Source organism: Styela clava, chromosome 8 (genome assembly GCF_964204865.1).
Source record: "Styela clava chromosome 8, kaStyClav1.hap1.2, whole genome shotgun sequence".
Taxonomy (NCBI): domain Eukaryota; kingdom Metazoa; phylum Chordata; class Ascidiacea; order Stolidobranchia; family Styelidae; genus Styela; species Styela clava.
In genome coordinates this window covers 18,434,922-18,448,557 of record NC_135257.1, presented here as the reverse complement: position 1 = coordinate 18,448,557, position 13,636 = coordinate 18,434,922, and the positions used below count along the sequence as shown (strand labels likewise).

The 13,636-nt window shown below is 35.8% G+C and overlaps 1 protein-coding gene and 1 long non-coding RNA gene across 2 annotated transcripts in view; both read right to left on the bottom strand.

Annotated features, from left to right (window-relative positions):
- The window catches only part of LOC144425879 (uncharacterized), a 40,433-nt gene extending 29,177 nt beyond the window's left edge, over nucleotides 1–11,256 (bottom strand). The window contains exons 1-2 of the mRNA XM_078115642.1: nucleotides 11,219–11,256; nucleotides 9,948–10,189 (exon numbers count right to left, since the gene is read on the bottom strand). Of these exons, the coding sequence (XP_077971768.1) occupies nucleotides 9,948–10,178 (231 nt within the window). The 5' untranslated portion in view covers nucleotides 10,179–10,189; nucleotides 11,219–11,256. The remainder of the gene's footprint in view (nucleotides 1–9,947; nucleotides 10,190–11,218) is intronic.
- On the bottom strand, nucleotides 1,984–3,607 carry LOC144425834 (uncharacterized). Its single transcript, XR_013477692.1, has 3 exons — nucleotides 3,413–3,607; nucleotides 2,730–2,966; nucleotides 1,984–2,421 (listed from the first exon to the last, which is right to left on the bottom strand). It is a non-coding gene; the product is annotated as an uncharacterized LOC144425834 (long non-coding RNA).
- Nucleotides 11,257–13,636: the final 2,380 nt, after the last annotated feature.

The following is a 13,636-nucleotide window of genomic DNA, read 5'->3' as shown; positions in this document are numbered from 1 at the left end:
CGCTATAACTATCGGGCCAAACGACGTTGGAAAGAATAAAGGACAATTAGCTAAAAATGACAAGGACCGAAAAGCTTAATTAAAGGATTGTCCTTTGAAATAAAGGACGGTTGGCAACCCTACCTACGCTCTGCACATAACTTAGCTATCTATCCAGCGATATAACTTTGGACCCAAAATGGCGGGTGTGACGTCACACAAGCGCTTATAACGTTACCAATGGTTGTCCTCACTTGTGTTATAGTCACTTTGTTAGGAACTTATCAACGCTAGCGATCTCTCTTTTGTCGGTATCGTTACGACAAAAAAAAAACTGGAAAAATAGCTTGCTCGATTCCGGATGATTGTCTGCGCGACCTTCCGTATGGAATGGAGGGCCGTATTAGGTCACTGCGACTTCGCAGTGATGTAATTTGCAGATGACGTAGTCAGTGGGGATTGGGAATGACAAAAAGTGTTGAGCCAATCCAACAAGATGTACCTGTGGGCGTATACTTCGATTTTTGCATAGCTCAATCTTTCGATAGACAATAGTGATGAAGTAAACAACTGATTGAAATTTTACGTGTGGTATGTAAACATTTAGGCATAAAGTGCATTGAAGCGCAAGAAAGCTTACGTCTATCGCCTTTAGTTTATCTTAAAATTTAGTTTGACTTTACCAGGTATTGCGAAATGAGCGGAAAAGGGAGTTTTTGGAAGTATGGCTTTGTACACACAACAATGAATAGTGAAGTTGTTCTCCAATGCGTTTTATGCCAAAAATCTGAGCAATGACGTTTTGAGACCAACTCTCTAACAGCGCCATCGTAAATCAAAGCACCATGTCCATCACAAAAGCTTTTTTTGTAGCAAAATGGTTTGGCGTGAGGTTTGTGAAATTTTCCAAATGGAGAGACGGCTAAAAGAGTTTGAGGAAAACTGCTCTAAAGATACATAGTCTATATTATAGACTCCATAGTATAGACTCTATACTGATATATGAGTTAAAACACACCATGCTTGTATCGATAATAATTTATAATCAATCAAACAATTTGCGTCAGCCGCCACATGACCAGAGTTCTCGAGTCGAATGCCACTGTAAAATAAATTTCTTTGGTAAATTGCAATATTTATCGGCTTTCCTCCCCCCTGGGATAAATATATAAATCCTGCCCTAACTTATTTTACGGGTTGTTAAGTTTTATTTTTCTTAATCATCATACAGTCATACCACAACAGCCATGAATAAAACAAAGATTGAGCTGGACGAAAACAACAATGAAACACCACCACTAAATAAAAACAGAAAGAACTTGAGCTACAATGTTTCACATTCGAAGCCTGGAGAAACACAATTATGCCATAAACATGTAAAACGAGTCCAAAGTGAATGGACATATTTTCCTGCAGAGGTTTTGGTTAAAATATTTGATTGTCTACTGAAGCTGGATTGAGGATTGTTACCCTGCTTTCTAAGACTATCTGAGGAACGTGATATGTGTACCAGGTTCGGGTTAGGCCATAATTTTATTTCAATTTTTCTTATTTTAGTTCTATTACGAGTTCTGGTACTAGACAAATGACCTTCGTAGTGTTTGTACCTGGCATAACCCTAACCTGGTACGCACTACTTTCCGGTGTCCGCCATCTTTGTTCACATACTTCGGGAGTACCCGTTGGACTAACAAGTGTAGTTCACGTATCTCAAAAATATTTGCAAATGCTATTCCAGACCTCAACCTGACGATGCAACCTAAATATTTATATTATTGATATCCTGTTACCCTCTCAGTGGGTTGCCCACCCTTGGTGTAGGACGATCCCCGAAATGAGCGGCAAAATCGCAAGCACCATTGGTATCTCTCTTCTTAGATTGTTACGCAGAGCAAGATAAACCGTCAATTCAATCACATTCCTAATGTTGTGCATCCGGTTCCAAGCTTGAAAACACATATTTCCCCTAACGCCTATCTTATGACTGAATTTAGACTCAAGTGATACTGGATATACATTTATTCTCATTGGTAGTTGTCAACACACTGATATATACAATTATCGTGAAAGAAACAAATTAAGAAAATGATAAAAAAATCCCAATCATTGAAAAATTTTATTGAAGTGAACACTTCAAATATGCCTATTGAGACCTTTGTCTGTTAAAATCTATTCCACGGAGGAATGGCATGGACAAAAAGTTCATGACATTGGGCCTTATTGGGGATGTGAAAATTGAAGCTATAGCTTGGGAGATGAGCATTTATATAAATCAGCTAATATAAGTTTGAATTATGCTCCAAGTCCTCTTCCATAAATTTTGTAAACACGGATAACAGGCTTAAATCAGGTAATTTCTGTTTGAGATTAATATGATGTTGTTGTGTTGAGATCTGCCTTCAATAGTCTGCAGTACTCATCCGGCAATTGGTACATTTGCCACTGAAAGTGTGATAAAGTAAAATTATATTAAAATGTTTTTTTCAGACATCAAAATTATAAACCTTTCCACAGGTGCTACTTTAAATGAGTTGTTTAATACAACGCTTCTGCAATATCAAAAATAATGAAAGATTCTGGACGTCATCTAAAGGTTTATTTATTCATGTATTTCAGATGCTTTGATAGGTTTGATATAGGATAATTTAAAGATTCGATATTGTTTATTCAAAATGGATATTCAAATACGAAACTCAAGCAATCATTTATATATCATTTGATTTTGTTTAAACCTGCCACATTATTATTACCTGGAATTCCTGGATTTGATACATATTGCAATATTTGTCTGCAATTGATTCTTCGTCCACGTCTATCATAGAATTGGGGAAAACATCCACCACAGCTGCTCATACGACATAGTATGTTGGGGTTGTAGTATTGACTGGCATGGTAGTAAGATATATGGTGGCCGTTTGTAATGCATCTGTAGTTTGCACATTGCTGTTGATTACAGTTTGGCACGACATAACCACGTGGACATTGACCTGGATTAAATAAACAAAATCGAGGTTAAATAATATCAATAAAATACTTTTTTTTATTATGTTCAATATTTAACAATACGGGAAATCGTATTCAAATAATATTACATTGTCTTGAACTTTCAAGAGTCGTATTTAAAAAATCCGACATGGTCTTGGAATTCTTAAAAAGTTTGTGAGGAATAGGAAATCTAAAAACACAAAATAAAGCACACGAAGATTATAGATTTCTATCTCACATATTTTGTACTACATACTTGGAACCAAGTTAGCTATGAGTAATAGAAAATATCAAGAGTTTCCGCAGACACTATAGCTTTCTAATTTGCATACTATATTCTACTAAGTTCAGAGCCATGCGCAACCAGAAGTTTCAGGTTATAACGCTGTTCTGTAACACCGTGAAAATCGGGTTTTAATCATATTATAAATATTAAGTATAAACTTACAATTTTCGGTAACCTCTTGATTAAAATCGTAAAAGTGAGCTCGGCAACCATTGCATGATGTTCTACACTGTGCATTGAGATTTGCTGGACATCGTGCAGTCCCACAGGCGTTTCTCAAGCAGTTTGTAGGGCATTGCTTTCTGCCTAATCCACCAAGTACTATCCATAGAAGCGCTTCTGTAATAAAATTTTAGCTAACTTTACAATTTTACTAAGTTTATTATCACGACTCAATGAAATTATATTAAAAATGAAATGAGATCATTTGTTTGAATCTGAGAACTCGCTTAGTAAATAAAATTATTTAACAAATACAAAAATATTCATATTGAGATATCACCTTTGTGAAATAAGTTGCCACTGATATGAATTTTAAGAAAAAATGGGATAATATGAAGACCCCACCCACAAAGCTACCCCCCCCCCCCCCCCCCTGCACCAACATACACATAAACGGCTACATCGTTAGATTTATCGTGTGAATATTGCCGAAGAAGAATGAATTACAAGGATAAGTTTTATCATAAGAAGATATCACCCCCCACCCCAAATACACACACAAAGCTGTACCGTAAAAGGTTTTTTTGATATGGAGATACCCTCTCATTAACTCTCCCTACACACACACACACACACGTAGCTAGATCGTAAAGTTAAGTTTAACATATGGAAATCCCATGCAAGCCCTCAACGACCACACAAGGCATATTGAGATATCCACTACGAAACGCTATGCTAGATCGTAGGATTAAGGTTAAACATACTACTAGCCCGCCCCTCTCCCCGCTCCGATAATTGGATGTTGCATTAAAACATAAATAAACACAAAGTTATTTTCAAATGGTTCTATTACGAACTTCAAGAGAACGCATTTAGAATTGTATATTCGGATTGGATTATGGGGCTATGATATATTGATACAACATGATATGAATAATATTTGAATTTATTTGTTCAAAACAATGTCTCGACACAACTGTCATATAATTCGCATTATATATTTTTTTAAAAATTTACAGTTTACAATACTGATAAGTTCAAATATCATTTTTCATCGGGCCCTGTCTAATTTAAACCAAGATTAATATCAAATTGACCTGGCTAACAACTGTTTGATCATTTAAATATCAATAATTAAAGAAACTTACTTTTGCAACTAGGTGTTTCCTCCGACCATTTTCCTGTCCAAAGACAAACTACTTTCTTTGCTCCCCATCTTTGCAATCCAGATTTGCAGTAGAAACTATTAAAAAAAGGGAATATTGTAGTTTTGCTGATGTCAAATTGCAGTTATTTCCAGGGAAAATATTCATTTTATTGAAGAATTTGCGAGAGGTAGTAGTGTATTCGCAATATAGGTGATGTGCACTAACATTACGTCTATGTGCAAAGGTTCTAAATCACACCACGAAAAATATGACGTCATATTACACTTTGAAGTTGTGTATTTGTCACAGCCAGCCCCCTACGCAGCCACGTGGTACATACTCGTGATAGAGTGATAACAGGTTAGAGTGATAAACAGGTCTTCTATAGACTCTAAACCTGACATGGACAAACTACGGCCCGCAGGCCAAATCCGGCCCGCTGGGTACCTCAATTAGGTCTGTATGATGCTGCCACAACCAAACTAAAACCAAATTTTGAGGTTTTAGCAAAAAATTTCTAAGGAATTTTTTCGAGATAATACAATTTGGTCTAAAAAATTACTTGCCTGTCTATAATTCTACTTACTTCACATTTTTGAATAAATATATTTGTTCATTTGTAGAGAGGCGGTAGATGGCGCTTTTTCACGCGTTTGGTCTGATTTGCCTCGGGCAAAGATTTGAACCTATAACATAGCTCGCAATTCGCGATTACAATTTTTTCCATTGTAAATTAATAACGGCTTTCGTGTTTGTACGAGGTCACTTGAGGATAAAATGAATAACAAGAGATGACGGCCTTTTTGTCAACCGGTTATAACTAATACGCGTTATCAAATCATAAATGACATCTGGGTATAAGACAATAAAAACAAACCTGCAGTAACTCGCATAATTGTTTCCATCCGTACAATCAAATGTTCCTTGTTCCGCCGGAAAGTCTATTTGTTTGCAAATAACATCTGAAACAAAAATGAATTATTACCTAAAAATGATGTAAACGTAAAAAAGTTCAACAAGTGTTACAACCTTTAACGGTCACTATGATATATCATTTATTTAACATCGTAAAAATGTTTAGCTCTAACTTTAAGAAAAAGAAAAATTTGCCAAACGATTTCAACAAAATACGTTCACGATATTCAGTTTGAAAGTCTCCTAAATTCTACCTAATAAATACGTGGTGGATTTCAATTGTTCATTGGTACAAAAGAAATAAATATAACAAAAACTGAATGTTTCGAATCTTCCAATCAACACTTTACATTCTCACCTTCACAGGTTGGTTGTATTTCCGACCATGTTCCGTCCTCCTTGCAGATTCTTTTTCTTGTTCCTTCGAGTTGTTTGTGGGAATCACAGACGTAGCTGAAGAAAAATTACTGTCACAGATTAGTTAATTAGAATAGATAGTTGGCTGGAACTCCACTTACTTGCATTCATTCTGATATTTATTTCCAGTACAATGCATAAGTCCTTGCTGTCCATCAAAACTAAGTTCGTCACACTCGACAGCTAAGAAAAGAAACTAATAATACCCTCTAAAGTAAGATATTATTTTTTTTTTATTATCATTTCTGTCGCAGAACTTTCTTATGCAGATGCAATCGTGTTTCGTTCTAAAGAATCTCCCTTGTTCATTGAAATTCTGGTAACGCATTAAAACAGAGAATCACACCCCAACTAAGTAACTTTATAGGTAAAAATTGGGGGCTCAAGTAGTGTTTGTCCCAAAAAGATGTAACTAATTTTGTTCGCCTACAAGCCGTACATTACACCATCAATTTGTGTAACGGAACTATGGGCAGGTGGCATATTCATCCGTTTAAACAGACATTCCGAGAACTCGGTACTAGAACTAAAATAAGGAAAATCATACGTAGACATGTTGCTACTTCTCCATCCCATTCAAGATCATCTTGACACGTCAATGTAATGCTGGTGCTTCCATCATCAAGGAACCCACGTTTGCATGATATTCTGAAAAATATATATTAAAGGTAAGTTCATGTTTATAAGCCTTTTGCAATATTAAACAAGCAAAACGCTTATAAACCAAGCCTTGAATTTTTATATTTTAATTTTATGAAGTAGGCGCTAATTACTAAGAAAAGTGTTTCACAATTTTGAATAACACGTACTATCATACTTACGTACAAGTAAGCGAGTCTTCGGAACATGTGATTATTTAGGTTGCCATATTTATCCGAAGAGAAGAGCAACTGAGTTCTGTAATAGGACGAGAATCGTTGAATTGAATAATTGTGTTTGTAGTGAAAACGACAGAAAGAAGTATTTTCATTTTTCTTGATGACCATATTATCCTATAGCACGATTCAATAGCATATGCCGGCGAAACCTTGGTGGTTTGGGTCACACAAAACATGAACAGAATTGCAAACGCGATAATGCAGTTGTGCGCATAAATCGAATATTTATACACCTACATAATAAAGTCAACAAAGAACTTTTTAATTTAACCAGACAAAACTTGAAAAATATTAAGATAATAGATTTCTAAGCGACAGTTGCATTTTCAATTACAAAATATTTATAACTGATTAATCCAATAATTAGAAACAATCGTATTTTTTGTCGCAACATCAGCCATTCAGAACAACAACCTATTTGTAGATTTTGTAAACTAGAGATCATTGTGCATGAAACCCCAGGCTTGATTTTTAAAGAAATATAGAATTAAATTTGTAGAATTTCAGCCTGGGGATTGCAAAAAATTAAAAACCATCGGGAGAATAAATGGGGCAAAATATCACATGCGAAAAAGATTTGTTTTTAATTGATCAATTTTTACAGTTGTTTGCATATGACATAAATGGCAACAACTTACGTTCAGTTTCGCATATAAAACTACGAAATCGGCTCGAAATGTCGAGTACCCCAAGGCCTTCATCATCGTCCGTTGCAATAAGTATCATTACTTCGGTGAATCTTCTTTTTGCTGGCGTCTGCGACCCCACCGAATCCGGCAAAACTGCGTTCGACCCATCGTAATTTTTCAACACATTGTTCTGTTATGAAATTACATTTATCATTCTACAGAAATAATTTTATTTTCTATTGTCTGCATCGCCGGATGAGAAAAGAATGGGCCTAAGTCACATTTTTGGAAAATTGACTTTTTTTAATATTTTGAGCCATGCTCTACAACAGGGGTCACCAACCTTTTCGAAGCCAAGGGCTACTTTTTGGGTACAGATTAAGCTGCGGGCTACCAGTTCAATTTACACTTCTAAAAATATCAGTTGTTCGATTGAGCTTCAATTATTGATATAATTACTGGTATTTAGTGAAGTATAGACACTAGTAAACTTTAGGATTCTTCAGGAAATCAAACGATTATCACAACGTTGCAAATAAATTTCTATCAATAACACTTGTATTTCAAAACTGAGTGTTTTTAAATTGATTTTCAACACTCTGCACAAGTCTAAGATAAAATGAACTTAACAGTTGTACTATCAAATGTTGCAGAGTATTATACTCCGACGAGTAACTTGACAATGTAACTCTGAGCGAGTCTTGCAGATTTTCATCAGTGAGGCGTGTTCCATGTTTGTTCCAGGTGGAGTGAGTCGCGGCGCTATGGACAATCGTGTTAAGCGTTAGGTTCGCAGGTTAGAATCCCATGCGGGAATAGTTATGTGCGAAAGGATTGCTGGACTCCTCGCCGCCGTGGTGTGGTTCACGTAACCACTGGTCGGTTAAGGCTTCCTTCGCCATCAAGTCCAGGCTTCCGGAAACAAATAACTAACTATACCCGACATCGAGTGGTAACCGGCGAGAAGCCGTGGTCGTCATATGATTGATCCGTCCTAACGGCTATCTTCTCCCCCGGGAGAAATATGTAAATCTCCTCCTATCCTGAGTTTATGTCAAAAATGTTGATTCGAAAGGATAGGTTGAAACAAACGATGGTCTAGTAAAATAGGATTACTGTATGATTTGAATCGCAAGCTTTTTCTGTCCGTACTGTGATGACCAGTGGGTAGTTAGCGCGGAAGATTACGTGACAAGATGTGAAATATCTTTCCGCTTTGCCGTCGCTAAAATCGCCCCACTAATGAGACACACGCAGGCTGTTTTCATGGTGGTATAAATATATCCACCTCCCATTCATCGTGAAAATAATGGATTTTTCTTTGGAATCAATAATTGTATTATTACTGCTCCGCTAACCAACGGACTCGAAAAAGCGCGGGTTCGTGGAAAGTGATCTCAGTGTGATGTCATAATTGGAAGAGTGTTAAATGACCCGTCACATTACTGAGGTCAAATAAAAATAAGGTTGATGGTTACAATAATAAATATAGTGTCATTTCTAGTTCCCATATAAGTGTGATTTATACTAAAATAGCAGGACAAAATTTAATTGATGTAGCTTACTTATAAGAGCCGTTATTAAACTTAGTTTGGAACAGACCTGCGGGCGACTCATATGGTCTTCGCGGGCGACATGGTGCCCGCGGGCAACGCGTTGGTGACCCCTGCTCTACAAGGTGGTGGTCTTGAAATCCTGAATTTCTGAATAATTAAAATTTTAGCTTGACTTAGGACTAAAATATTTAAAAACAGAGTGGGCCTAAGTCCAGCTAAAATTTTTATTATTGAGAAATTCAGGATTTCAAGACCACCACCTTGTAGAGCATGGCTCAAAACCCCAAAATAGTGAAAAAAGATAGTCCTAAGTTCCAATATGATGGGCATGAACATCAGAAATGAAATGTCCAAAACTTACATGCCTAAAAATTTGTTTAGTGCAACTTAGGCCTAGGTCACCTTGTTTTACTTTGCATCCCATACAAAAAAAATTCAGAAGTTGTTGCGAACAGAATGGACCGAAATTCCTTATGGGAGTAAAAAAAAGCAGGAAGGAATTGAAGCTGAAGTGCCAAAAAATATTGATTACAAAGATATTCTCATCCAAATCAAAATAACCAGAGCTCAGGACTTTACTAAGTGTGAATATCTAGAAATTCAAATAATAAAAAAATTCTAAATTGTTTTTTGCGTCTTTCTCATAATTCAAAATTGTGACAAATTTGTGACCTGTTCTGTTCTCATCTGGCGACATTTTTTTTTAACAAAGCATTGTCCGTGAAATATTGTTCACTTTACATGAATCCGTATTGCCGGCGGAATCATTATAGGTTAAAAATTTTGTTAAATAACATTATACAGGATGAGTGCATTTCATCTTTCTGGACTAATACCAGTTTTAAATTATTCTATGGCACTCGCTGTTTGCATTATCATATAAATCAATATTTGTCAATATTTATCTAAAAATATATATGAGAACGAAATGCCTTATACAGAGTTCCAAATCGGTATTCTAAAATAAAAGATCAAAAATTAATATGTCTTACAGTTGGATCGTACTTCATTCCTAGATGCGCTATATAGGATCCTCCGGGTCTCTTTTCACGTCCATAACTTAAAAGTTGGTTAAAGTGTTGTAGATCGTATATGTTGGCGGGTAAAGCATCGAATTCCTTGCATTTTTCTTTTGCCTGTGCACTTGTGAATAGCGAAGCGACATCAATTATGACCCAAAAACACTTTCTATTATAAATGAATCCGCCTTCTTCGCGACACATGTGCTGGTTTTCTGCAAAAAATTTTTCAAAAGAACAATACATTCATTTTATGCTACAATCAATGCTATAATCGTTTTCTCTGATAACGCCCTAGTTGGTCTTGATGATTTGATTATGTTGAAGTTCAAATTCCGGTAATTCCGTATTCGGAATATAGATAAACTGGCCTTCCTGGAACATCGCGTCGTCCTGCATATCAATAAAAAAAATCCAACATTTAACTTCAGAACGAAAATTGTCTGACGAAGTATTAATGGGCGTGTCATCGTTAACTTGATTGCTACTGAAATTCAAGATACATTCATATAGAATATAGGTATAACTCAATCTGTAATATTTAGATGGTCTTCAATAAACCGTTCTATTTGAATGCTGAATGACAGTAATTGATTTGAAGTTTACGAGAATATATTGAAACCCAAATAAACCAATCTATCGTATAAAACTTGTTTATTTACGGCGTCGAGAAAAACATGATTTGACTCTTATTTATACCGAAAGCAGGCGATTAGTGGTGGGAATTACGTAGGTAGCCTTAGCTTTTCTGAAATTCGCCCAATCTCAAACACATCAGCAATTTGCAATTATACTAAAAATAAGTTTGTTATTTAATTCTACTCTGGTGATTCAATTTGGTCTAAGTTTGTTTCTTTATACAAAGTTACAGTTTTCTCATCGTATTGTGTTTCTACTGCAAACATGTCGCATTCTAATAGATAATAGTCAGTTCCATTATTGCGTTATTTCAACTTCTGCATAGTTCACAGCATAAACAAGTCTGCAAATCTGATTTTAGCGACGGAGGAGGAAATCGTGAAGGAACCGCAGACATTACTATAAATAAAGTTACACCAGCAGCGCGGCGTTGTGCTGATCGTTGAAATGAGCTCGCTCCCGAGACTCTGATTGCCCTACGTGGGTTCGCAGGTTCGAATCCCATGCGGGAATAGTTGTGCGAGAGGGTTGCGTAGCTGCCGGTCGGTTACGGTTTCGTCCACCATCAAGGTCATGCTTCTGAAAAAAATGACTGGATAACTAACCCAATACTGGACGTTGACAAGTAGCCAGTCGGACGAGAGGCCGTACACTCTTAATGAAAAACGTTGGAATTCCCATTTGATTTTGTATGATATTCAGTCAAGATATATTATATATGTATATTGTAGGTTTTTGTGTGTTCTTATTATTCATTATATGTAACTGAGGAATAATTACTCACTTAGAATATTGCATCAAAAAAGTAATATTTTAAAGGTTTATCACAACTTAATTACCCTTTTATAATAGCCCAAATATTGATAGCGAAGAAAACTGGTCGTGGGAGTTTTTGAATTGCTGCAAGAACGGGCGCTAACCACTAATTTTTAAAAATCATCGTTTTTCATAAATAAGCAATATTAACAATACTTTGCTGCGCATCTTGCTTTGATTTGTGAAATTTATTTTCCACGGCGTCAAGAAGAGTTTTCTGTCTATACGTTTCGTATTGTCCTGACCTATTTTTTGCCGAAGATTTACCCGTTGGCAGTTATTAATTATCGATTTTATTCGGTAAGTAAGTTGATAGGTATTTGTCTGTCTGTCTGTTAGTCTGTCTGTCTGTCTGTCTGTCTGTCTGTCTGTCTGTCTGTCTGTCTGTCTGTCTGTCTGTTTGTCTGTCTGTCTGTCTGTCTATCTGTTAGATGCACGCGATATCTCACGAAAGCGAGATTGAATCTGATCCAGATTTTGCATGTTCTTTTATCTCGGACCAGAAGCCTGTTGATTTTGGGCGAATTATGTCGTATAATTAGCGAGTTATTAATTAATTAGTGATGGGACACAAGGATTTACTGTGGAGTAGGAGCGCTGTTTTGGGGGATCCCTTAACTTTCGATCGATAAGTCTTCGGTCTCTGTGCGGTATTCTCGTTCGTTTATTTAAGTCTTTGAAAATATTTTTACATAATTTGGGCTATATCGCCTGTTACTTCGCATTTTTAACTGATATCTATCTGTGTCAAAAAATTGTAATGTATTATGATTTTTTACATTTTTTCAAACAAAATCTGGCCTGTGGACGGTTTGTGTGCAAAATTGCCTCCCAGAAAACGTACATTAGTTTCCCAAAAAGCGCCTTCAGATTACCCTCAGATTGATGTGTAGATACGGCGTTGTTATTATCATTAGTAGGTAGAATATAATCACATTTCTAACAAAACTAGAACTGGAATACACACAAACACAGATCTAGGAAAGTGAGAAAGACCAATAAGCCATGGGTTAGTGCAGAATACACAGCGCTATCTAGTTACTGAAGTAAGATGCAACACTTATCTTCCGATGTGGAGCAGATAAATCTCATAAACAACACTAAAAGTACGTTACTGCGTAACATGATGTAATTAATACGCAATTACAGCAACAACAAAATAATGATATTTTCAACCAGCGCCTTATTTCACTGAATATTTTTTCAACCGCAAACTTAGCCGGCGGCACTTTGTACCATCATCAAATAAGATTATATCTAAATTAATGTCCGCGTGATGGCTCCTTCCAATCGGAATTCAATTTATTTATATTATATACCGCTTAATAGGTGATTATTACTTTCTCATGATTTATATTGTAAATATTTTAGTTATTTCTGTAAATTTCCGTCGAAACCTTTTAAGCAGCTTAATAATTACATGTGATTAAATAAATCACTTGAGATTCAGTGTTCACCGAATATATATTCAACCATGCATGAACGGATAGTTGGATATTGGGGGAATTGATTTAATTCATTTCTGTGGATGTTTCCCGACCTTTGACTCGGAAAAAATTCTCCTCATATTTAACTATTGCGAAATTTTTTGGATTTATTTTGAGTGTTTTGGAGAGTGAAAGTTTACAAACTAGTTTGCATGTTGTTCAATACCATCATTTTTATGAAAATATACAAACACGCAACGCTCCGAGGTATTAATAGCCATTTTCAGCATTGTCTATCGCAGTATTTGCGAAAATAATTTTTAATTTGATTATTGCGACTAGACTAAACTTTATCGGAAAACATAAGGTCAATTAAAATACTCCATTTACAACTAATTTAAAAAAATACAACTGTAAACTGACAAATAACATGCAAAACCGCGAAAATGAGGCAATGTTCACAACCATGTTTTATTATCTGTCTGAGAGAACGAAATGTCTAAGCGGCAGCAAAAATTAGAATTGTTACGTCATCGTTGAATTTTTGCTGATTGGTCATTGTTACGAATATAAACGAGAAACTCAGTGCTCGGGGAAACATCCAATGCAAGCCATGTAATAGATTTTCTTTTTCTTTTTTGAATAAATATATTTTACATTAAAGACAAATTAAAAAGGTTCTAATTCAAAATTTTAAGAACGGACTCCCTTTGGTGTCGAACTCACTAACAACGGGTTCCCTCATTTAGGAAACTCTGTCGTCTGAATCTGGAATTTCAT